At 33.0% G+C, this 24799-nt stretch overlaps 4 protein-coding genes and 1 long non-coding RNA gene across 7 annotated transcripts in view; 2 read left to right on the top strand and 3 right to left on the bottom strand.

The window, feature by feature from the left end:
• Positions 1-17315, bottom strand: part of LOC144560132 (non-functional NADPH-dependent codeinone reductase 2-like) — a 97128-nt gene extending 79813 nt beyond the window's left edge. The window contains exons 1-4 of one of the 2 annotated variants that reach the window (XM_078309289.1): positions 16955-17315; positions 16130-16373; positions 15415-15591; positions 14917-15174 (exon numbers count right to left, since the gene is read on the bottom strand). In XM_078309289.1, the coding sequence (XP_078165415.1) occupies positions 14944-15174; positions 15415-15591; positions 16130-16373; positions 16955-17277 (975 nt within the window). In that variant the 5' untranslated portion in view covers positions 17278-17315 and the 3' untranslated portion in view covers positions 14917-14943. Of the gene's footprint in view, positions 1-14806; positions 15175-15414; positions 15592-16129; positions 16374-16954 lie in introns of those variants that run through there. The other variant, XM_078309290.1, reaches the window with a different exon arrangement.
• Positions 512-1507, top strand: LOC144560927 (uncharacterized). Its single transcript, XM_078310142.1, has 2 exons — positions 512-712; positions 867-1507. The coding sequence occupies exons 1-2, from the start codon at positions 565-567 to the stop codon at positions 1493-1495; spliced, it is 777 nt and encodes a 258-aa protein (XP_078166268.1). The 5' UTR covers positions 512-564; the 3' UTR covers positions 1496-1507.
• On the bottom strand, positions 2211-3547 carry LOC144560496 (vacuolar sorting protein 9 domain protein). Its single transcript, XM_078309714.1, has 2 exons — positions 3196-3547; positions 2211-2732 (listed from the first exon to the last, which is right to left on the bottom strand). Exons 1-2 carry the CDS (start codon positions 3508-3510, stop codon positions 2325-2327), a joined length of 723 nt encoding a protein of 240 aa, XP_078165840.1. The 5' UTR covers positions 3511-3547; the 3' UTR covers positions 2211-2324.
• ATH13 (ABC2 homolog 13) lies at positions 4138-14216 on the top strand. 2 transcript variants are annotated; one of them, XM_078309287.1, is made up of 20 exons: positions 4138-4761; positions 5141-5276; positions 5668-5834; positions 5930-6050; positions 6419-6519; positions 6722-6820; positions 7476-7586; positions 7941-8020; positions 8126-8195; positions 8593-8666; positions 9322-9391; positions 9787-9875; positions 10330-10454; positions 10861-10941; positions 11471-11531; positions 11634-11688; positions 12026-12124; positions 12385-12474; positions 12978-13037; positions 13829-14216. In XM_078309287.1, exons 1-20 carry the CDS (start codon positions 4375-4377, stop codon positions 13943-13945), a joined length of 2193 nt encoding a protein of 730 aa, XP_078165413.1. In that variant the 5' UTR covers positions 4138-4374; the 3' UTR covers positions 13946-14216. The 2 variants fall into 2 exon arrangements, with proteins under 2 accessions (XP_078165413.1, XP_078165414.1); XM_078309288.1 differs by lacking the exons at positions 11634-11688; positions 12026-12124; positions 12385-12474 and having other exon boundaries at positions 4145-4761.
• Positions 13834-21253, bottom strand: LOC144560133 (uncharacterized). Its single transcript, XR_013513334.1, has 2 exons — positions 21118-21253; positions 13834-13906 (listed from the first exon to the last, which is right to left on the bottom strand). It is a non-coding gene; the product is annotated as an uncharacterized LOC144560133 (long non-coding RNA).
• Positions 21254-24799: the final 3546 nt, after the last annotated feature.

The following is a 24799-nucleotide window of genomic DNA, read 5'->3' as shown; positions in this document are numbered from 1 at the left end:
GTGAGAGCATGCATGGATGAAACAATCAATTGATGAAACTAACTGTGTCATGTATGAATATTGATGGATACTGAGTATTTGCTCACTGTTAATAATGCTGAAAATATTCTTTTGTAACTAATGCAATATTGAAAACCAACAATCCAAAACTGATATAGGAAATCGACGTCAACCAACTTTTCCTTAGCCATTAATCCACATGCCCTGTGTATTTCTCATTTAAAATGAACATATATTGTAGAAATTTAAGTATCCACAGAAAACTAAGGTACAAACCTGAAACCCTGCACAGAGGAAGCATAAACAGCATCAGTCATGCACATAGGAAATAGTTGAAGGAAGAGTAAGAATGAAGTTGCAACTTGCAAGTCTAAAAATGGAAAGAAAATCAAAACAAAATAAAAGGAGGACATCAAAAGCCAGATTTTTGCCAATACATACTGATCAGAAGAACTTTTAGGTGCTGTTATGGCATTTGGCTTGATGATGGCTTTAAATTTTTTGTAGGCAAACCCACAGGAAAACATATCCGCACCAATTTGGAACCAAAATCCCAAAAAGGATATGTTGTATGTATGCTTAGGAAAACCTTTCAAATCTGATGAACCGATGGAAATATGTGCCATCCCCAATGTATCCAGTGCTCCTGGGCAACGTAGACAGCTCACAAAGGGAAATTTCAATAATGCCTTCCCATCCACAGATTCAGACGGTAAGTAACATGTTTCCTAATTAATTCTGAAAATAAATAAATTTAGCACGTCGTCTCCTGAACACTCAAGTTTGTTTCTGATAGACTAATTTGAGGCCTTAGTCTCTATATATAGTATCTAATATTTGTATCATACGGTTGATAATTGTTATAGGAAAAAGACTTGTTTTTCGATCCACAAGAGATTGGACAAATGACAAGCACAAGAATTTGTATATAATGGAGGATGCAAAAGTTGGGGAGTATGGTACTGGCACGATAACAAGACTAACAAATGGGCCTTGGACTGACACACATTGCCAATGGTCTCCGAACAGTGACTGGATAGTATTCTCGTCAACCCGCAATAAGCCTAAAGATGCACCGTATTCTGACAATGGTCTCGATCCAGGATACTTTTCAATTTTTCTAGTGAATGCTAATGATCCAACTGTGGTAGTAAGAGTGATTAAAAGTGGGTATAATCTTGCGGGGCATGTGAACCATCCGGTCTTTAGTCCGGATGGGAAGAGCATTGCTGTAACTGCAGATCTAGCTGCAGTGTCTGCTGACCCAATTTCGTTACCTCTTTTTTTGCACTCTGTGAGGCCTTACGGAGATGTCTTCGCTGTTGATATTGATCCTGATGACATAAATAAGAATAAGGATATGAAAACCTTTCACCGCATCACGCATAGTAGATATGAGAATGGTACTCCGACTTGGACCAAGTTTGCAACTGACGATCCAAACACGCAATGGAATATTCTTATAGAGAATTCTCATACCCCTGTATGCCCATAATGATTCTATAATGGGAAAGGAGTTTTTTTTTTTTTTCTTTTTTCCAGTTCTTGCTTTACTATTGATTTATTGTTATTAATTTCTGAGTTATGTGCGATGCATATCTTTTCTCTTTGTTTTCGCATGTAATGAAAGCAGGAACCGAATGATTCGATAGCTTTTCCTACATCTTATATAATGCAAGCATATCATGGTCCCAGTTGCTCTCATTTTTCTGTCTTTTTGCTAGTTTGTGGCAAAAATTCTTTCCTGGAACATTTCAATTTGAAATGCAATGATGTGTTTTCTAACTTGTTTGAATTCAATCTTGCAGCAATTTCTAATGCTTACTTGGTGTCTATACTGGTACAGACTGTCTGGTCCCAGCTTACCTTTTGTTGCCTGTACTGGGCTTTGACATTTTGTACCAGTTTAAACCAAAAATCCTTTTGAAAATGGCTAATGTGGCTAATTTAGGATTATTTTTTTTTTTTTCAAAATGATGTAAATCTGACTATAATATCGTCAAAATCATTCAAAACTGTGATAAATTGGTCAAAATCGCTACAAAAAAGAACCAATTTTATCAATTCAACCTTGATTTTACCGGTTTTTAATATATAACTCGACCAACTGCGAAAATCAGCAATAAATTGGTTCATTTATGGCAGATTCCGATCAAACTCAATAGAGTTGACTCGAAATTGGCTGATTCTTTAAACCATGAGATTCAAAATGCTCAACTAAAACTTATAATATTAAAGATATAAATAAATATAAACCAAACAAATCCTCTCCTAATTGCTTTTATACATTTTCATCCATCTGGGAAAAAAATGAATAAAAAAAATTACGCAGGAGAAGCTTGGGCCGTGTCCTCTTTTTTCTCAAGAAAATCTAACGATGCACCAAATTGTTTCTTGGCATGAACTCTTATAGAATGTGAAATGTCCAAATTACCCCTGGATTCAAGCCCATGTATCAAGATTCTGTATGTATCTCGATCCGGCTCGTGTTCCCACAACTTCATCAGCCGATAGCAATCCACTGCCAAATTTACAAAACCGGATTCCATTAGAACTCCTATTAGGAGATTGAATCTTTCGGTATCAGCCTCGAGATAATATTCCCTTTTCAAATAAGAGCATATTTGTTCAAGCTCCTCTTGCAAATTTAATTTCGCCAGAACAGATATTATGTCGAGGTACATCAATAATTGCGGCCTGTACCAGTGTTCCTTGCGAATTTCTTCGAATACCTAATGTAATAAACAAGAGCAGCAAAAATCATGTTAGTTTGTATAGGGAAATTCTTTGACAGATGTATGAATGAAGAATGATAATTATGTTTGAAACTGATGCTAAATTGAACAATAATAACCACAAATATTTCATTTTTGTGTTCAATTGCAGATATTAAGACATACCAGTAACAGTAGATATGTACTAACATACAATAACTAGCTGGGTATGCAATATACTGGTACGTACCAGGAACAGTAGATATGTACTGACAAACAATACCTAGCAGGGTATGCAATATACTGGTACGTACCAGGAACAGTACATATGTACTGACAAAAAATACCTAGCAGGGTAGGCAATATACTGGTACGTACCAGTAACAGTAGATACGCACCACCACACAATATCTGGCTGGGTACAACTAAAAGATTTTAACTTTTCAATAAAATAGTAAAAAATAGTAAAAAATGGAAGTACAAAGAGAGCGAGGAGGGCTTCGTCTTGAGAGAGGAGTTCTCGCATGGCAGCAACCATATCCTTCTTTATCAGCCTCTGCACCTTTTCCCTTGCTCCAGCGGTTTCACTGCCAGGTGGGTCCCCCTGAAGCAACAGTGCAGATTTAGAGCGCTTGAGGGATTGAACGGCCTGGATTGCTTCTGAGCTGAGGTAGCGGCCTCTCTGCGTCGGCTTCCGGTTCTTGCTCCGATCCCTCATCTCTATTCTCTGTCTGAAGTGGGTCCTTCTTGTCAGAGGCCTCGCAAGGAGGAGATAGCCAGCAGACAAACACTGCATTTGGTTCACCAGAGGGAGAGCGATTGAATTCAGAACCAGTGTTATTACCTAATTCGATTCACCAAAGGTAACAGAATATTTCTGTTTGGATCTGGACTGTCTAATCAGAATCCGCACGATTATTGAAGCAGACACCTCAAACCGGATTGGCTGGATTCTGATCGTACGGCCATGATTCAGATAGAAATATTCTGTTATTACGTTTCGTTTAATAACCTTACTATGTAGAGTGATATCTGAGTCGTTTGTTGTTGCCTACGGGCTTTACCCTCAAAAAAAAAAGAGTCGTTTGTTGTACTCTGGCACGAATCATAAAGATAAACCCTAAATGGGCTTAGTTCGGCCCATGAATTTCTAAGCAGATAGATTGTTCCCTCGGTCCACCGACTAAAAATGGGAGGTATTTTATTCTACTGGTTTCAAACACGCCACGTCGTCCAATGGACTCTCTTTTAAACTACTCGGAGGAACAACTTACCGCAACAATCCACTCAACTCCAGTCCACTATTTATCCGTAGACCCCCTCACAAAGCCTTCCGACCCCACACGCGTCCAATGAACTTCCCCCATCGAAATCACAACTGCACACGTTGCATAAATTACTAACATTTAATGACCCAACATTTCAGTGTATGTCTGTAATTTCCTTTCAACACCGGATCTACCTAAAGATTTCTATTCCAGTTCCCCTATCCATCAACTGCCACGTGTCCAATTTCTCACCACCTCTATTTGCCTTTTGCTTCTCTTCTCTCTCACTCCCGCTCACTTCCTCTCTCCAGTAACTATGAAGAACAAAACAAATTGAACAATCTCACAGCGTAGGATAGCAGTTGAATTGAAGCAACACCGATTCTCTATCTATGATGTCATCGTTAGTGCACACATGGCATCCTCTCCGAGCTCCAGCGGCGGCGTTCAGACGGCGTCGGATCCATCACACGCGGAGATTCATCTTCATCTCTCGATGCGCTGTGGAGGAGAGAACTGTAATCGATAGTTACAAAAACCTAAATGGCAATGGAAGAGGAATCAAGTACGAAGAAGTAGAAAGAGAAGGTAAGAATGGTAAATTGGATATGTATTTAGAAAGTGATAATGGGAATGGAGGGTTGATGAAGTATGAGGAGGGAAATGGAGTTGTGGGGAAGTCGGGAAACATGCAAGTGGAGGAGAGAGAAAGGAAGAAGAGAATAGAAGAGATTGGAAAGGAAGATGCTTGGTTTAAAACCTTTGGAGACCAACCTCAGGTACGTGTTACATTTTGGGGTAAATATTTTAACATAGCAGTTCTGGTTTCACGCAGTGCACGGACAATATGCAGCCCTGTTTTGGCTCTATGGTCTGCGCTGCATGAAACCAAAACTTCTCTGTTAAAACCTTTGGCCAAAATTTGTTCAAAATTCGAAGTTATAGTTAATTATTATAGCACAAGTACATGTAAAACCTGAAAAATGAAAATAAATTGGGTTCAAAAAGTAAGCTGTGGACGTGATTAAGGTTAATTATGGTTAATTATGGGTAAATTTGCATGTCTGAGTACTGATTGAGGTTCTCAATTAGTGAGTTATTTGTAAAATGAAGTAAAAAAACTTGGTAAATTGAAATGTGGCAATTTTACTTGTGTAGGTATCTGTGGCTCCGGGTGGAAGATGGAGTCGATTTAAAACCTATTCTACAATTCAGAGAACACTAGAGATTTGGGGATTTGTTTTTGCGTTTATTTTCAGAACCTGGCTCAACAGCCAAAAATTCTCCTATCGAGGTATTTGCGTTTATTTTTGAATTCTTTAGGGGCTATGTCCAAACTTAAGCTTGTTTTAACAATGAATATGTATTTGTGAAAATGCTTGTGCATATTAAATTATAGATTTGCTGAATGTGTATATCTTACACAACTCCATAGTGCTTACAGAAATGGTACATCTAATGGTAAAATGGTATTATTCATGAAAATATCATATCAATAATGAATCCAAAAATTGGTGTCACTCATGCGAAAAGGCAAACTTTATGCCAAAAAGTCATGGCCCTTTTTTGTGTCTGGTTAGAAATGTTAATCTTGTTCACATGATGAGAATATTAATTAGGGTTACAGTGTACTTATATTGTTAAAATTGTTGATATAAAACTACTATTATTTTGTTTATTTATAGGCGGGATGACAGAGGAGAAAAAGGCAAATCGGCGAAGAGTACTGGCTAAGTGGCTAAAGGAGAATATTCTGAGACTGGGTCCCACGTTCATAAAAATAGGTCAACAGTTCTCGACTCGGGTAGATATTCTCCCTCAGGAGTACGTTGATCAGCTCTCTGAACTCCAGGTCTATTTCATTTCTATTTATTTGATTAGTGCCTTTTATTGCATTATTGGTAAGATTTAATTGAACATAATATTAAAATATATGAATTGAAACAGGATCAAGTGCCTCCATTCCCCTCAGATACAGCAGTATCTATAATAGAAGAAGAACTTGGTGCACCAATCGGGAATATATTTGACAGATTTGACTATGAACCAATAGCTGCCGCAAGTCTTGGTACTGTTCTCTTTCTTTTTTAGTTATTGGTACTATGCATAGCACGAATTGGTCTGTAATATGAATCAATATCTCCATTTTCAAAGTCCAAACAATTGATCTGGACCATTCAACATGATCTCCATATGAAAATGTACTTGTATATCAAATTACATTTTTTACAATTTTTTACAATTTTCTAGGTATCTAAAAAAATATTTAAATTTTTTTTAAAAATGTAGAATTTAGTCCGCAAGTACATTTACTTAAAAATATCGACTATTTGAACCTTTAAATCAAATATATTGATCCATAGTATGGACCAATATGCGCTATGCATAGTAATCTAAATTTCTGATAAATAATCTGACATCTTTTGTTTATGTCAGGCCAGGTACACCGAGCTAGCCTAAACGGGCAAGAGGTAGTAATTAAAGTGCAAAGACCAGGTCTAAAGGATCTCTTTGACATTGACCTGAAAAATCTTAGGGTAAAATTTCCATTTCTTACTTCACAAATACATTAGGTAATACTAGTGATCATAATAAGTGCGTGGTTCAAAATGTTTTACGAAACCCTGAAAGATTTACTGAAAAACCTAAAACTGATAAAAGTCGACATTTCTAAAGAAATATTGCATCATATATAGGTCTTGAAATATTTTGTTGTTTGAAACTTTGGTTGATCCATAGGTTATAGCAGAATACCTTCAAAAGGTGGATCCAAAATCAGATGGTGCAAAGAGAGATTGGGTCGCTATTTATGATGAATGTGCTACCGTCTTATATGAGGTTGGTCATATATTATATTTTTCCAGTTTCTGTTTTTTTTTCTTTGTTTCTTGTTTCGTGTTATTACCTGTAAAGCTGACAATTGAAGCTTAACTGTGGCATACTTACACAATTTCAATTGATATTGTATAAAGGTCTTGTTGCATATGTGTGGTTTAAATTAGGCTTAATAGGGCTAAAATTGGAAATCGGTGAACACATGAGAGTTTCTACCAGTTGCATTGTTATATTATGGCAATATCTAATGAAGGAATCTTTATTCTAACTATAATCCTTGCATTGAAATTGATTTGTCTTGTTTCCTCTCTTTTTTATTGTATTTTCAACTTAGTAACAGTTAGTTAGTCATGCTTGTCAACTAAACTTTCGTTCTTTTGCTAATGCGATGTGGACTTATTTGCTTATCATATTATGTATTATGTATTTCGCCCTCTAAAAACTTCAAAATTGTGTTCCCCCTTCTATTGTTAATAAAATCATATTTACCCTTCTAAATTTCAAAAACTCACAAATTTACCCATTTTATTGCCTCTTCTATCAAAACTTATTTTAAATTTATGAAGTACCCATTTTACCCTTTTTAAAAAAAAATGTAGCATGTTTAAGAAAAATGTCAAGTCTTCTAATTGAGTTTTTGGTTGTTATTACTGTGCAGGAAATAGACTATACAAAAGAAGCTTCCAATGCTGAAAAGTTTGCGGAAAATTTCAAATCTATGGACTATGTAAAAGTGCCTACAATTGTCTGGGATTACACCACTCCTCAGGTCTATTTATTTATAAATAAGAAATAATAAACACGATAACAGAAAGAATGTTTTCTTCTATGCCTCTATCTTATTTTATTTTACATTTTTTTTCTTTTTGTGCCTTCATTCAATTGGTCCCCTAAATTTTTTTATTCCAAACAGGTGGTTTGGGTCTGAATAAACTTTTTATCTTGGGTTTTTTTATCATATTTTCAGATGTTTTTAGACTTATAAAAATATGATTGGGTATTCTGTATTGGATTGATTTATGTTGAAAATTCCGAGTTGATTGATGTAGTCGTAACTCGTAACCCAAATTTCTGGTTCAAAATTGTTATTTCAGTGCTTAATTCTTCTAATTCATTGGTTCAGGTTTTGACAATGGAATATGTCCCGGGAATAAAAATAAACCGGATAAAGCAGCTGGATCAATTAGGCTTAGATCGTAAAAGGTAAAGCCACTTAATACTTGCCACTGTGCCATTGCTGTACAAGTTACTTGCTATGATACCTAGTATATGTTACATTTCTCATTTGACATTAACTCTTTTCTCCAGGTTGGGTCGGTATGCAGTTGAGTCTTACCTTGAGCAAATTTTGTCTCATGGATTTTTCCATGCTGACCCGGTATGATTAATCTCTTTGGACAATTTTTTTGTTATATAATACCTAATTTTTAGTATCATCTTAGATGGATTTGTTGTAAGGCCAATTTTAATTATCTGAAATCAGAATTTCGAACTACGAATGAAATCAGAAGATTTATCTGAATGGTGCCTGGTTCAAAAATCTGGTAGTGCCATGTACTGTCACTTGGGTGAGTTTATCCAGGGTAAAGATATTGACAGAGCAGATTTTGTTTCATGCAGCACACGAGTCTTATACAATGTTGTTTTTATTTTATTGTTTGTGCGCTGCATGAAGCAAACTCTTCGCTGTTAATATCTTTACCCTAATCCAGGGCTTCTCAAATTTGAGAAGTACTTACTAACATTTAGAAACTTTTATTTTAATTCCATTGCAGCATCCTGGTAATATTGCAGTGGATGATGTGAATGGAGGGAGGCTTATATTCTACGACTTTGGCATGATGGGAAGGTTATTTCTGACCATAATTGTATATATTTACATGTGAACCAGTGAAAAGAAAATCTTTGTACAACCTTCTTTTTATTGTATAAGAGGGGACCAATATGTCAATTTCTGCCGAAATAATGTTTAATTTTGCTTAATAACATTACCTCTGGCTTGTTTTCCTATAACAGAATTTTGCAATTTATATATATGTTTCTTTTGTGGAGTGAGTCTATGGTACAATGCATAGCGCATATTGGTTTTATACTATGGATCAATATCTCTATTCTCAAAGTTCCAATGTTCAATCTGAACTGTTCAACATAGTACCCATATGAAAATGTACTTGTAGATGAAATTTTATTTTTTTACTATTTCTTTAGATTGGTAGAAAATCACTTGATTTAAAAATTCTAGACCATTTACAAGTAGTATTTTCTACCTATCTAAAACTATAGTAAAAAGATTCAGAAAAAATGTAAAATTTAGTCCGCAAGTATATTTTCATATGTAGATCTTGTTGAACGGCTCAGATCGACTGTTTGGGCTTTAAAAACAAAGATATTGATTCATAGTACGGGCCAATCTGCGCTATGCATAATGCTATAGCCTCACTTTATTTCTTATTTGTAAATCTGCATATTTTGGCTGAAGCTTTGCTATATCTTGTTACATGCAGTATAAGTCCGAATATCAGGGAAGGACTCCTTGAAGTTTTCTATGGGGTTTACGAGAAAGATCCTGACAAAGTTAGTGATTTTCTATGATTCTTCTTATGTAGTTCATTGTTAAAGTATACTGACTTTGGAAACAACACATCATTTACTGTCATACAATATTAAAATTAAAATAACTTGAATGTGTGTGCAAATATAGGTGATTTTCTATGATTCTTCTCATGTTTATTTCCTTGTTCAAGTATACTGACATCGCAAAACAACACATCATTTACTGTTATACAATATAAAAATCAGAAAATCTTGAATCTGTGCTGAAATAGGTGATCCAAGCAAATATAGGTGACTTTCTATGATTTTTCTTATGTTTATTTCCTTGTTGAAGTATACCGACCTTGTAAACAACACATCATTTACTGTTATACAATATTAAAATTAAAAAAACTTGAATGTGTTTGCAAATATAGGTCATCCAAGCAATGGTTCAAATGGGAGTCCTTGTCCCTACTGGGGATATGACAGCTGTCAGAAGGACAGCTCAATTCTTTCTAAACAGGTACTTGCACATACTATTTGAAAATAAAATTTTCGGGGAATTTCATTTATACCCATCAAAAACCTTGAAATTACGCATTTCCCCCAAATTCGTAATATCATTTGTACCCAATATATTGCATTTTCTTATAAAACTCATTCTAAATTTATAAATTACCCATTATACCCTTAAAATTAAAAGGTATATACATGAAATTTAAAGTTTTTGAGGGATATACATGAAATTACCCCTAAATTTTTTTGCGGACAACCCACATTCTTTTAACTCTTGCTGTTCTCCAATTAGTTAAGACTAGCATTAATATAACAAAAAGGCACCTGTTTAAAAGGAAGAAGCCAAAGCAAAATGCCAAAAATAAATCACTTACAGCTCAAATTACATGAAGTTACCTTGATGAGAACATAATATAATTTTTTTTTGCGTTCTAATTTCCTTTTTTAATGTGCTGGTTTAGTTTTGAGGAACGATTGGTAACACAAATGAAGGAGAGAGAGATGGCAACAGCTGAGCTGGGATTCAAACAACAACCAAGTAAAGAGGAAAGGTTCGAAAAGAAAAAGCAGAGGCTTGCTGCTATTGGTATTTCATTTCTCTCTATCTTTTATACTCTATCAAGTATTTCACTGTCAAACTGTAAAATTTTCTACTCTAGAATTTTCGTTTCTGTACTCATGCAGTCAGTAGAACATTTTTCCGAGGGGAATTCATGTATACCCCTCAAAAACTTCAACATTACATATTTCACCCTGTAAAATTCCTAATATCATATTTACTCTTCTAAATTTTAGAACTACTTTCAAATTTATTTACTTTCTATTAGAACTCCTTTCAAATTTATGAAGTACCCATTTTACTCTTTATTAGAAAAGTAAAAATATGCAGTCTATATATGAGAAATATTTAGTCTTCTAATTGGTCGGTTTTTCAAAAAAGGAAGTATGCAAATTGCTAATGCCTTATTGTGAATTGGTTTTCTTTTGTTCAGGTGAGGATCTACTGGCAATTGCAGCAGATCAACCTTTCAGATTTCCGGCAACTTTCACCTTTGTTGTCAGAGCATTTTCAGGTTTCAAATTTTATTGACTTGAGAAATATTTTAAAATTATCAGCACATGCAGCTTAAGGCTCTCAGCACAACACAAGTTATACACCTTCAGCCTTAGAGCATCTGCCTTGGGATTTCTTTTTTATTTCTAAAAGCATGTGTGGCATTCCTATTCTAATTTTTGGGGTGTAATGTAATTTCTAACGTGGAAAGTTTTATTTGAAACAAATCACACAGTAATAAATTGCTGATATGGCCACTTAAAGAAATTAGAAGTTAATTGCACAAGTGCAGAGGTGTAGAAATTAAAAGTGTATATATTTCTTTGTTGAAATTTTTGTACATTTTCAATAATGTCATATATATCTCTACCAATATTTCAACATTTTGTTTACCGCTTCATGTGAGAAGTTGCCTTTTTATCTCCGCAATTTGTAGTAAAGCTTTCATATGTATCTAATGCATGATGATATCCGTCAAACATGCCTCTACAATATGATATCTATGTAATGTAAGAGTTATATTTCTGATCCTTATTTTTAATTTGCAGTACTAGATGGAATAGGCAAAGGCCTTGATCCTAGATTTGACATCACAGAGATCGCCAAACCGTGAGTCTTGCTTTCAAGATATATTCTATAACACATGGTTACCTTTTTTGCAAAATATAAATTTACGGGTTACTGATATATGCCAACTTTTTACTATACTAGGTATGCCATGGAATTACTAAGATTTAGGGAAGCTGGGATTGAAGTTGCTGTAAAGGCAAGTTCCTCTTGATTTGCATATATTTTTGTAGAGTTAGGCTATGGTACTATAATTCAATATGGATCAATATTTTATTGTAAAAATATTCTAAAAAATGTAAAATTTAGTCTGCAAGTACATTTTCATGGAGATCATATTGAACAGTTCAGATCTATTTGGACTTTGAAAATAGTACGGACCATTATGCGCTATACATAGTACCATAGCCTCACTCATTTTTACAAAATTGTGCCTGAATTATAAAAAAAAAAAGTAAAAAATAATTGTTTTTCTCGTCTTGTGGCAATATAAAGTATACCTGCTTTTCATATTATAATTAATTTTCTAATTTCAGGACTTAAGAAAAAGATGGGATCGGCAGTCTCAAGCTTTCTATAACCTATTCCGACAAGCCGACAGAGTAGAGAAACTTGCACAAATAATTCAAAGCTTGGTATAGTTACCTTTTCTTATCAAATCAGGCCATTATTTGTTTGATCTCTATGCGCTAAGCCTATAAATTTGAAATTTTCAGTTTTGTCCCTAAAAAGTTTATTTTTTACAAATAATTTATACTATTAGCTCCCCTCTAATTGGAGGTGCTATTGAAAAAGCACAAAATTTCGAGGAATTTTATGTATTTGTAAATGCAATTTATCTGCCACGTACTCTATTCTTCAATGTAATTTTTTTTTTCTTTTCAATTTGTCACAGGAGCAAGGTGATCTGAAATTACGTGTAAGAACCCTGGAATCAGAAAGATCTTTTCAAAGAGTTGCTACTGTTCAGAAGACAATTGGTTGCGTGAGTATATCTTTTATATATGGTTGTTGTTACATTAGAATTTTAATCCTAAGTGGTAAACTAGTCAAGGAAACATACTATTATCTTTTATATGTTTCTGTTACAATAGAATTTGAATTTTCAATTGGTAAACTTATTTTCTTTTGATAGCAATGGGTAGTTATCATTTTTGTTCTTTTTTTCCGATCACAAGTAGCAAATTTAAGCATTCTTTCTAATTGAGAAAACAGATTCATACCTAAAGATAAAAAGATCAACCCAACCTCACCTCTTCTTATTCGGAATATATTATGATCTTATTATTCAACTATGAATCATACAGTAGCATATATTGAAAAGTAACATCCAAATCTAATCGTTTGATACTTAAACCCCCTGCATGTAGTCAACTTACTAAAGCATTTGATAAAGAAAAAACTTTTTTTTTGGTAAAAAGTTCATTTCTTACTTAGTTTAGTAAAATGTACTTTCTAAAACATTTGTTTGTAATTATTTGTTTACAGGGGGTTGCTGCAGGAAGCCTGGTGAACCTTGCTACAATTTTGTATTTCAACTCGGTTCGGGTAAGTAATTTATTCTTCTTGGTTTCTTTGAAAAATTGATACTAATATTTTTGCCTAATCGAAAGACACCAATAATTCTCAGAGGGATCCCCTTACAACATAAGTGCATATGAAACCTAATCGGTAAAAAAATTCACTAAATTACCTCAGAAAACTTTTTTGAGTGAGGCTACTGTACTAAGCATAGCGCACATTGCTCTATACTATGGATCCATATTTTCTTCTTTTGAAGTTCAATAGTCAACCTGAACTGTTGACCATAATTTCCTTATTAAAATGTGCTTCGACACCACATTTTAAATTTTTTGAACTTTTTTACTATTTTTGTTTATATGTTGAAAATTATTACTTCCAGAATCTTTAGTTAGATCAAGTTATTGTCTACCTATCTAAAATAATAGTAAAAAAAAAACATCTAAAAAATGTACATTTTGGCATCCCAGTATATTTTTATATGGAAATCACGTTGAGCTATTTGGATCGACTATTTGAACTTTGAAAATAGAGATGTAAATCCATAGAATGGAGCAATGTGCGCTATGCATAATACCGTAGCCTCAACTTTTTTTTTTATTTTTTATTTTTAGCTAGAAAGTGTTGCAAAACTGAAAACCTATTGTTGGCAAAAATGTTTGACTGTTTATAGTTTAATTGTGGAAATAACATGTAACACATGGTACAATTATTTTGATTCCCAAATTGTACCTATATTATATACTGCTGAATAATTGTTGAATTCTGAATTTGATACAATCAATTTAAAAAAATATATATACAATTTATAATTTTAGGTACCTGCAATGACTGCATACATTGTCGGTGCATTTTGTGGATTACAAGTTCTAATCGGTCTAATAAAGATAAAAAAACTAGACCAAAGAGAGAGATTAATCACCGGCACAGCATGAGCATGAGACTCGATTCGTGGCGCCTCGCCCTGTGCTGACCCCTCCCCCTCTTGCTTGAAATTCTCGAAATTTTTGACACAGTCATTTTTTCATTTTTATTGACTATACGTATGCGTTTTGTATACCGTATATATATAGATGAACGAGCAAGGAGAGTTTCATATGAATTACAAGTGATGTTGTGTACATATATATAATGTTGGATGTCTGTTATTCTACGTCTCTTCCCTCTTTATAAATCATCTTATAGCGTATTATATTTTATTCTTCACTATTTCTGTTTGTTAATGTTTTTAATAAATTATGGTAATATTTATGATTCAAATATTATCAAAATTGTCAAATAACATTTATCGTGTGGTAGATGTTCGTAAATATATTTGTTCAAAAATCAAAGAAATTTACGAGAATAACGCATTTAATTCCTTTGAAGTGAATTTATAGTCACAAAAATAACAAAATAACATCCAATATCATATATTTATTTGTTCAAAAATAAAATAAAAGATACATTAGAATTTACAGCGTGTGTATTGCTAACATTGTTAACATACATTTTTACTGAATTATCATAGTATATATTTATAATTACATCTAGAATTCTGCTAAATAGTATTTACATTCTATTGTGTGTGTTCGTTGATACTTCTAATAAATCATGCTCTCATTTAAGAGTCAAGTATCATCAAACATGTCAAATAATATTTCAATATATTTCCTCTACATAGTCACAAATTACATATATAATTATTCTAAAATACATTTATATGTGGTTTTTAATATTTCCAATGAATTATGATCTCAATTATAATTTAAATATCACCAAAATTGCCAATTAAAATCCAATATTGATCCTCTATATGCTCATAAATTTATTTGTTAAAAAATAGAAGAGATACATGATAGACTAATTAAGCCTATAATTATTCTAAAACACATATATATTATGATGTTGTAATCTTTTGTGTAAGCAATTCAACTTTGAAGAAAACAAAGAGTTAAGTTTCTACGATATCTATATCGGCAAAATCGACCGAAGTTAAAGATCCTTCTGAGGCAAGCATGATTTCTGTAGTGACCCCCTTTCTCTGTTGGATTGATCTGATTTTTGCCCTTTCTGCTTCAGTTAATTCCCAATTGAAAATTTCCAGATTCTGTTTGAGCCTTTCTTTGTTGAAGCTCTTTACTACAATGCCTACTCCTTGCTCCAGAATCCATCTCAGTGAAATCTACAAAACATAATAACAAAAGAATATTTAACAAACAGTGTTGATTGATATGATTTTAATTATAATCCTAATGAATGACCACTAAAAATCTGATACTCTTCAAAGATTTTATATATAGGTCAAAGGCGTCAAACCAGAATACATTGGTAATAAATAGTTAAATACTGATACCAGCATAATGCTTGACTGATATGGTATAAAATAGTTGGTATATCAATAGTGAAAAAGAGCACTGAGCACCTGTGCAATACTTTTGCCTTTGGCATCTGCTATTTCTTTGAGCACATCAGATGTTAAAACCAAATTAGGGTAGAATCTGTTTTGGCCACCTAAAGGAGAGTGTGCAGTGATAGTTATTCCTTTCTTTGTACAATATTCCTTTAATTTCTGTTGTTGCCATGCTAGATTCATCTCAACCTGAATCAAAACAAAAATTGTTTTAGTAATTAAACAATAGAACCTTTTAAGAAAATGAAAATTAGATAAAAACAATCTCAAATACATATTCATTTCTAATTAATTAATTAAGAGTAGGCTTAAAATGTCTCATTGTTTTTGTGCCCCACACATACCCCAGATCCTTATCTCCATTTCAAAAGTGATCCGAACTGCTCAACATGATCGCCATATTAAAATGTGCCTGGGGACCAAATTTTATACTTTATAGAAAAAAAATTACTATTGTTTTAGATATGTAGAAAATCAGAAGATTATGAATCATCCAAAAACAATGATTTTATACTTATCTAAAAAATTACTAAAGAAATTCTAAAAAAAATATAAAATTTGATCTCCAAGTACATTTTAATATGAAAATCACGTTGAACAGTTGAGATCAACTGCGTGGACCTTTAAAACAAAGATAAGGATGTGGGGCACAAAACACTGGGGTATTTTTGAACCGACTCATTAATTAATTAATTAATTAACAGACTTGCACCATTATTTACATTACCTGGTTAACAGCAGGAGGTATCTTAGCAAACTGAATCAACTCCTCAAGCTTCTTTGTTGTGAAATTGCTCACTCCAATGGATCTTGTCAGACCTAGATTTTGGCACTGTTCCATTGCCTTCCACACACCTTTTAGGTCAAGGGGCATCACTTCCTCCCGCTTGAGCGGGAAGGTTACGGGCCCCGGTATCGTACTTATTGGCCAGTGAATCAGATACAAGTCCAGGTAGTCCATTTTCAGATTGCTATATATATATGTTATGAAATGAATTCAGCATATGACATATCAAGAACACCAATCATTGCTAAATACATGTGTATCAAGTATCAGTATGAGAACACCAATCATTGGTATATATAATTGTATGGAAACAAGTTGTATCTTGTATCCATAGTTAATATGCTTGGCAATCAATTTTTTTTTTTTTTTGGGAAATTTTTACTATTTTTTATATATACATATATATAGATATAGATATCAAGAGAGATATGGCCGAACTAGTTCATCATAAAGTACACTTTTTTACACTTTTTGTAATTTTTTCTATTATATTTTAGATAGGTAGAAAATCTCTGTTTTTTTCAAAAAATGCTGAACTACAAGAAAATAGAGTTCTTCTACCTATCTAAAAAATAGTAAAAGAACTTCAAAAATTGTAGTTTTTTTGTGCGCATCTTAATGCATTATTTTATAGAAAAATAACCTTCATTAAAGTGATACATGAGCGCTGTTTACTAACCCAAATTCAAATAAAAATCATCAGTTTAGATAATTAACCCAGAAAATTATAACAACAAAAGGAAAAAAAAAAAAAAGAAGAATTACCTGAGACTAGTTTTAATTGCAGAGAGCACATGTTCGGGATGGTTGTCGGTGCACCATAGTTTGGAGGTGATAAACACATCCGCACGGGACTCGATCAGACCGAGTTGCAAGGCCTCGGCGATGGCCTCGCCCAAGGCACCCTCCGATCCGTATGAACATGCTGTGTCGAAGTGGCGGTATCCGATCTTTATCGCCTCTATGATGACACCTTTTGCATTATCAGGATCAAACGATAACCCAGAAGTGCCTACGGCTACGATCGGCATGTTGTGGCCTGAGCTGAGGGTTTTTAAAGGGATTTTTGTACTAGGTTCTGAAGCCATCTCTCTCTTTTGAAATCTTCGTAGAAGCTGCGAAGTCGTGAGCGAGACTCGAACTCTCGATCTTTGGATAGCTACAATTTGAAAACTTACTTTTCCTAGCCAACTGTACTACTGTCTCATCTCCTCTTTCTCTCTCTATCTCTCCCTCGCTCAAATTGAGATTGTTGGTGCTGGTTCCTGCTTTATATATAGGAAAAAAAAGAAAGTTGGTGGTTTAGTAAACCTATGCAACAGATTTACCTAGGAAGTGTTCTAGAGGAATTGCTAAACCTACGCAACAGATTTCCTAATAAATACAGAGTGATATATCATGCACTAACTCACCTGAAATTTAATTTATTTGCTATGCACTTTAGAAACCGTAGTACTGAAATTGCAAATCATTCAGTCTATCAAATCTTTCTCTGTTAGAATGCCCCCAAAAAATACAGGCTCGTTTTTACTTTTTATAATTGATAAAATGGACCTTAAATACTGAAGAAATATTTTAATTTTTTTATTGAAGTACATTTTTATAATTTATAAAATAGGACCAAGGACCTTGAATATTGAAGAACAGATTTGATATATTTATGAGTCAGTCACCCGCTACACAGTTATGTTACTAAGATGTCACATAGGATCCCAACTTGTTGAAATTGTCTTACATAGGTCCTTCCTAGCAAGAGGGAATGCACCCGAAGGCGGCTTCTCGGAAATCAAATATATGTTGGAAAATATATATATATATACAGAGGTTGGCTAAGATCAAAGTGGTAGTTTCTGAGTTTTGGTGCTACCAATTTGTTTTTTAATTTTTAAATTTCAAAACGTTGATCCGAACCGTTCAAGTTGTTCTCCATATTATATTGTGCTTGGATACCAAATTTTATATTTTTATGAATTTTTTTACTATTTATTAAGCCAATTTGAAAACAAGTGATCTAACGGTGGCTTCTGATTTTACTATTTTGTTAAGTCACCGTTGGATCAACGATTTTCAAAGTGGCTTAATAAATAGTAAAAAAATTCAGAAAAATGTAAAATTTGGTCTCCAAGCACAATTTAATATGGAGAACAACTTGAACGGTTCAGATCGACGTTTTGAACTTTGAAAATTGAAAAATGAATTGGTAGCACAAAAGCTCAGGAACTACCACTTTGATCTTAGCCAACCTCTCTCTCTATATATATATATATATATATATTGGACTTTGCGAGGACTTTTTTTTTGTTTGATTGAAACCCGTAGACATTGAGAGACTTGATTTTTAACAAGTACTAGTAGTCAAAAGCAAGATTGTAAGGTTAACAACGAACAAGACAGATATTTGATTTATATAATTATCAATTTTTACAGAATATAGAGAATTAGTTTTGGTGTAGTAGCAAAAGCAATATTTTTTGTTTGAAAAGCCGCAAGTTGTAGATTTGAAATTCAAACGAAGCAATCTTTTGTAGATTTTAAATTGGCTATTTCAAAGTTTTAGATGAGTACACTGGAAATTTTCCCAAAACATTTAAGTTAATGGTGTTCAATTGACTCCAATTTAATTTTTAGTTTTCAAAATTTATATACATGTATACAATTTTCTATAAAGTTTATAGTTAAAATATTATGGGTACAATAAAACTGATTTCATTTGTAGTATGAAAATTTTATAGATTGACTCTATTAATTCAATCTTTAATTCTTGTCTATGTTACTTGGATACTTTATAGAGAGCTCCGTACCCGTGTTAGATATCGATACACGTCTGATACGGCACCGATACACCAACTGACGTATCCTTTACTACCCGATACGGCTCGGTCAGGAGGCACGACACGGCAGCGATAAGATAAATCTTGTTTTTCACTTTATGTGGTCTTAATTCGTTCCCTTATTCAATGCCTTCACGTGGGTGTGGGGTATGCTATTCTCTCTCCTCTCCAATGCCTTCACGTGGGTGTGGGACTGTGGGGTATGAGGGACAGTATATATATTACATTTTAAATTCTAAATTTCTAACACCTACACCTACTCTCTCCTCTCTCCTCTCTCATCAACTAATACGTTTGAGTTATATATACTCTCATTTCCGGTTTTGTTTATTCTTGTGGGACTAACACACAAAACTATAAAACCAGACTAGTAGATGAAAGATTTTTCTATGGCATTTAATTTAGGTGCAATAGGTCAACGAATTATATATAAGTATTGAATTTATGTGGCAATAGGCCACATAAATTAAATACAATTATCACATACGGAGTCACTAAATTAATTTGTGAAACTTACATACCTTATATCGCATTTAGTTAAATTATAAACTAACTTAATTGATAATATAAGCATTGAAATCACTAAATTAATTATTTTATGTTGTGTAATACAAGTGTTGATTTAATAATATAATTAAAATTATATATATATATATATATATGAGTACGGCTAACGCGCTTCCTCTAGCATATGGGCCGAAATGCTTCCGGTGGAAATTTGAAATTTCAAAATCCAAAAAGTCGATCTGAACCGTTCATCTCCTTCTCCATATTAATATCTGCTTGGAGACCAAATTTTACATTTTTTGGATTTTTTTTACTATTTATTAAGCCACTTTGAAAATCGCTGATCCAACGGTGGCTTGCCAAACAGTAAAAATCAGAAGCTACCGTTGGATCAGCGATTTTCAAAGTGGCTTAATAAATAATAAAAAAATTTCAGAAAAATGTAAAATTTGGTATCCAAGCAGATATTAATATGGAGAAGAAGATGAACGGTTCAGATCGACTTTTTGGATTTTGAAATTTCAAATTTCCACCGGAAGCATTTCGGCTCATATGCTAGAGGAAGCGCGTTAGCCGTACTCATATATATATATATATATATATATATATATATATATAGATGGGCTATGGTGCATTGCAATGCATGAACCCCCTTATGCATTGCACTATAAATCACAATTTAAAGTCCAAACGACCGATCCGAACCGTTAGATGTTTAATCCATATTGAAATGTGCTTGGAGACCAAATTTTACATTTTTTGGAATTTTTTTACTATTTATTAAGCATTTTTGAAAATTGTTGTTTTGCTGTGAACAATAAAAAACAGTAAAATTTTCTGGACCATCAGATCAGCAACATTCAAAATTGCTTAATAAATAGTAAAAAAATTCCAAAAAATGTAAAATTTGATCTCCAAGTACATATTAATATGAAGAACAAGATGAACGGTTCGGATCGGTCATTTGGACTTTAAATCCATAATTTATAGTGCAATGTATAAGAGGGTTCATGCATTGCAATGCACCATAGCCCATCTCTATATTATATATATATATATATATATATATATATATATATATATAGGCTGTGGCTAATTTGCTGCCGGCAGCATTTCTGCCGGCGGTGCTGCCACTGTTTTTTCTATTTTCTGATGTTCAAACAACAAATCTAAACCGTTAGATGTTTAATCTATATTATAATCTACTTGGAGACCAAATTTTACATTTTTTGGAATTTTTTTACTATATATTAAGCTGGTTTGAAAACTGCTGATTTCAATGCTGCAGAAATTTACTGAAATCAGCGGTTTTCAAACCAGCTTAATATATAGTAAAAAAATTCAAAAAAATGTAAAATTTGGTCTCCAAGTAGATTATAATATAGATTAAACATCTAACGGTTTGGATTTGTTGTTTGGACATCACACGGCTAAATATAGCCCCGGCAGCACCTCTGCCGAAATGCTGCCAGCAGCAATTTAGACAGACCCTATATATATATATATATATATATATATAATAGATGTATCGTATATTAGATTTTTGAAAATTGTCGTATCACCGTATCCGTATCGTATCCGATACAATACCTAGACCAACGTGAGAGATTAATCACTGGCACGGCTTGAGCAAGAGACTCGATTCGTTTACCTGCCTGTGAAATTTTCCAAATTTTTGCTATAGTCATTTTTTCATTTTTGACTATACGTATGCGTATACATAACCGTACATATATACAGGTGAGTGAGGAAGGAGTGTTTCATATGTATTAGAAGTGATGATATGTACATAATTAACTGTTGTTCTATGCCTCTCTCTCTCTATAAATTATCCTATAGCAGTCTTTTTTATAGTTCTTTTGGATTACAATTACAGCGTATTATTTGTGTTTTTTAATGTTTTTAATAAATTATGGTGAATTTTCAATTATTACTTGCAAATTTTCAGCTTTGGGTACAAAATTTAATCCAAGAAATGTCTAAATTAAATTAAACTCTTGGTGGGATCAGTTTTCAAGATTATTGGGTCAAATTCGATCAAATACAATTAAAATTTGTTCACAACAGACGATGAGAAATGTTGTTAACATCACCAACTAATTCAAATAAATATGGCAACAAGAAGTCTTAAAATTAATAATCATGTGTAAGCAATTCTCCTTCCGAGCAAAACGAGTTCAAGTTTCGACTATATCTATATCGGCAAAGTCGACCGAAGTTAAAGATCCTTCTGAGGCAAGCATGATTTCTGTAGTGACCCCCTTTCTCTGTTGGATTGATCTGATTTTTGTCCTTTCTTCTTCAGTTAATTCCCAATCGAAAATTTCCAGATTCTGTTTGAGCCTTTCTTTGTTGAAGCTCTTTACTACAATGCCTACTCCTTGCTCCAGAATCCATCTCAGTGAAATCTACAAAAGATAATAATACAAGAATATTTAACAAACAGTGTTGATTGATATGATTTTATAATCCTAATGAAGGACCACTAAAAATCTGATACTCTTCAAATATTTTATATATAGGTCAAAGACATAGGTCATAAAATCAGAATCGGAATCGGATGAATCGGTCAGAATCCGATTAGAAAGTCTATTTAAGTGAATTCATTTTCTTTTCCTCCACAGCTCCTTTCATTCTTTCATCCCAAATTGAAGACTTTCTTTCCGATAAACTCAATTTGAAATCGACCTGAAATCAGTCAAGACTCGCCTGACTCGGCCTGACTCGAATCCAAAATCCGATAACTCGGCCAAGTCAACCGAGTTTTGCTAAAAAAATCGCATGAGCATGAAACTCGAATGAAACTTGGCTCGAACTCAACTGATACCGTTCTGACTCAGCCGAGTTGACTCGGAATCGGCTAAGTTTCCAAACCATGCCATCAAATCAGAATCCATTAATTATAAATAGTTAAATACTAATACTAGCATAATGCTTGACTGATATGGTATAAATAGTTGGTATATGAATAGGGAAAAAGAGCAGTGAGCACCTGTGCAATACTTTTGCCTTTGGCATCTGCTATTTCTTTGAGCACATCAGATGTTAAAACCAAATTAGGGTAGAATCTGTTTTGACCACCTAAAGGAGAGTGTGCAGTGATAGTTATTCCTTTCTTTGTACAATAATCCTTTAATTTCTGTTGTTGCCATGCTAGATTCATCTCAACCTGAATCAAAACAAAAATTATTTTAGTAATTAAACAATAGAACCTTTTAAGAAAATGAAAATTAGATAAAAACAATCTCAAATACATATTCATTTCTAATTAATTAATTAAGAGTAGCCTTAAAATGTTCCATTGTTTTTGTGCCCCACACATACCCCAGATCATTATCTCCATTTCAAAAGTGATCCGAACTGCTCAACATGATCGCCATATTAAAATGTGCCTGGGGACCAAATTTTATACTTTATAGAAAAAAAATTACTATTGTTTTAGATATGTAGAAAATCAGAAGATTATGAATCATCCAAAAACAATGATTTTATACTTATCTAAAAAATTACTAAAGAAATTCTAAAAAAAATATAAAATTTGATCTCCAAGTACATTTTAATATGAAAATCACGTTGAACAGTTGAGATCAACTGCGTGGACCTTTAAAACAAAGATAAGGATGTGGGGCACAAAACACTGGGGTATTTTTGAACCGACTCATTAATTAATTAATTAATTAACAGACTTGCACCAATCATTGGTATTTACATTCTATTGTGTGTGTTCGTTGATACTTCTAATAAATCATGCTCTCATTTAGGAGTCAAGTATCATCAAACATGTCAAATAATATTTCAATATATTTCCTCTACATACTCACAAATTACATATATAATTATTCTAAAATACATTTATATGTGGTTTTTAATATTTCCAATGAATTATGATCTCAATTATAATTTAAATATCACCAAAATTGCCAATGAAAATCCAATATTGATCATCTACATGCTCATAAATTTATTTGTCAAAAAATAGAAGAGATACATCATAGACTAATTAAGCCTATAATTATTCTAAAACTCATATATATTATGATGTTGTAATCTTTTGTCTAAGCAATTCAACTTTGAAGAAAACAAAGAGTTAAGTTTCTACGATATCTATATCGGCAAAGTCGACCGAAGTTAAAGATCCTTCTGAGGCAAGCATGATTTCTGTAGTGACCCCCTTTCTCTGTTGGATTGATCTGATTTTTGCCCTTTCTTCTTCAGTTAATTCCCAATCGAAAATTTCCAGATTCTGTTTAAGCCTTTCTTTGTTGAAGCTCTTTACAACAATGCCTACTCCTTGCTCCAGAATCCATCTCAGTGAAATCTACACAACATAATAACAGAAGAATATTTAACAAACAGTGTTTATTGATATGATTTTAATTATAATCCCAATGAATGACCACTAAAAATCTGATACTCTTCAAAGATTTTATATATAGGTCAAAGGCGTCAAACCAGAATCCATTGGTAATAAATAGTTAAATAATACTGATACCAGCATAATGCTTGACTCATATGGTATAAATAGTTGGTATATGAATAGTGAAAAAGAGCACTGAGCACCTGTGCAATACTTTTGCTTTTGGCATCTGCTATTTCTTTGAGCACATCAGATGTTAAAACCAAATTAGGGTAGAATCTGTTTTGGCCACCTAAAGGAGAGTGTGCAGTGATAGTTATTCCTTTCTTTGTACAATATTCCTTTAATTTCTGTTGTTGCCATGCTAGATTCATCTCAACCTGAATCAAAACAAAAATTGTTTTAGTAATTAAACAATAGAACCTTTTAAGAAAATGAAAATTAGATAAAAACAATCTCAAATACATATTCATTTCTAATTAATTAATTAAGAGTAGGCTTAAAATGTCTCATTGTTTTTGTGCCCCACACATACCCCAGATCCTTATCTCCATTTCAAAAGTGATCCGAACTGCTCAACATGATCGCCATATTAAAATGTGCCTGGGGACCAAATTTTATACTTTATAGAAAAAAAATTACTATTGTTTTAGATATGTAGAAAATCAGAAGATTATGAATCATCCAAAAACAATGATTTTATACTTATCTAAAAAATTACTAAAGAAATTCTAAAAAAAATATAAAATTTGATCTCCAAGTACATTTTAATATGAAAATCACGTTGAACAGTTGAGATCAACTGCGTGGACCTTTAAAACAAAGATAAGGATGTGGGGCACAAAACACTGGGGTATTTTTGAACCGACTCATTAATTAATTAATTAATTAACAGACTTGCACCAATCATTGGTA

The sequence above is a fragment of the Carex rostrata genome, chromosome 10 (assembly GCF_964058835.1).
Source record: "Carex rostrata chromosome 10, lpCarRost1.2, whole genome shotgun sequence".
NCBI classification, from domain to species: domain Eukaryota; kingdom Viridiplantae; phylum Streptophyta; class Magnoliopsida; order Poales; family Cyperaceae; genus Carex; species Carex rostrata.
Note: the sequence above shows the minus strand (reverse complement) of the source record. Positions and strands in the feature narration are given on the sequence as shown.

Excerpts from the sequence above, each read along its gene's own strand:
- ATH13 (XM_078309287.1), top strand. The coding sequence starts at position 4,375 with ATGATGTCATCGTTAGTGCACACATGGCATCCTCTCCGAGCTCCAGCG. Across the intron at positions 10,942-11,470 it reads TGTTGTCAGAGCATTTTCAG|TACTAGATGGAATAGGCAAA; the intron begins GTTTCAAATTTT and ends TTTAATTTGCAG. Across the intron at positions 12,125-12,384 it reads CACAAATAATTCAAAGCTTG|GAGCAAGGTGATCTGAAATT; the intron begins GTATAGTTACCT and ends AATTTGTCACAG.
- LOC144560927 (XM_078310142.1), top strand. The coding sequence starts at position 565 with ATGTTGTATGTATGCTTAGGAAAACCTTTCAAATCTGATGAACCGATG. Across the intron at positions 713-866 it reads CCCATCCACAGATTCAGACG|GAAAAAGACTTGTTTTTCGA; the intron begins GTAAGTAACATG and ends TAATTGTTATAG.
- LOC144560496 (XM_078309714.1), bottom strand. The coding sequence starts at position 3,510 with ATGCAGTGTTTGTCTGCTGGCTATCTCCTCCTTGCGAGGCCTCTGACA. Across the intron at positions 2,733-3,195 it reads AAGCCCTCCTCGCTCTCTTT|GTATTCGAAGAAATTCGCAA; the intron begins GTACTTCCATTT and ends TTATTACATTAG.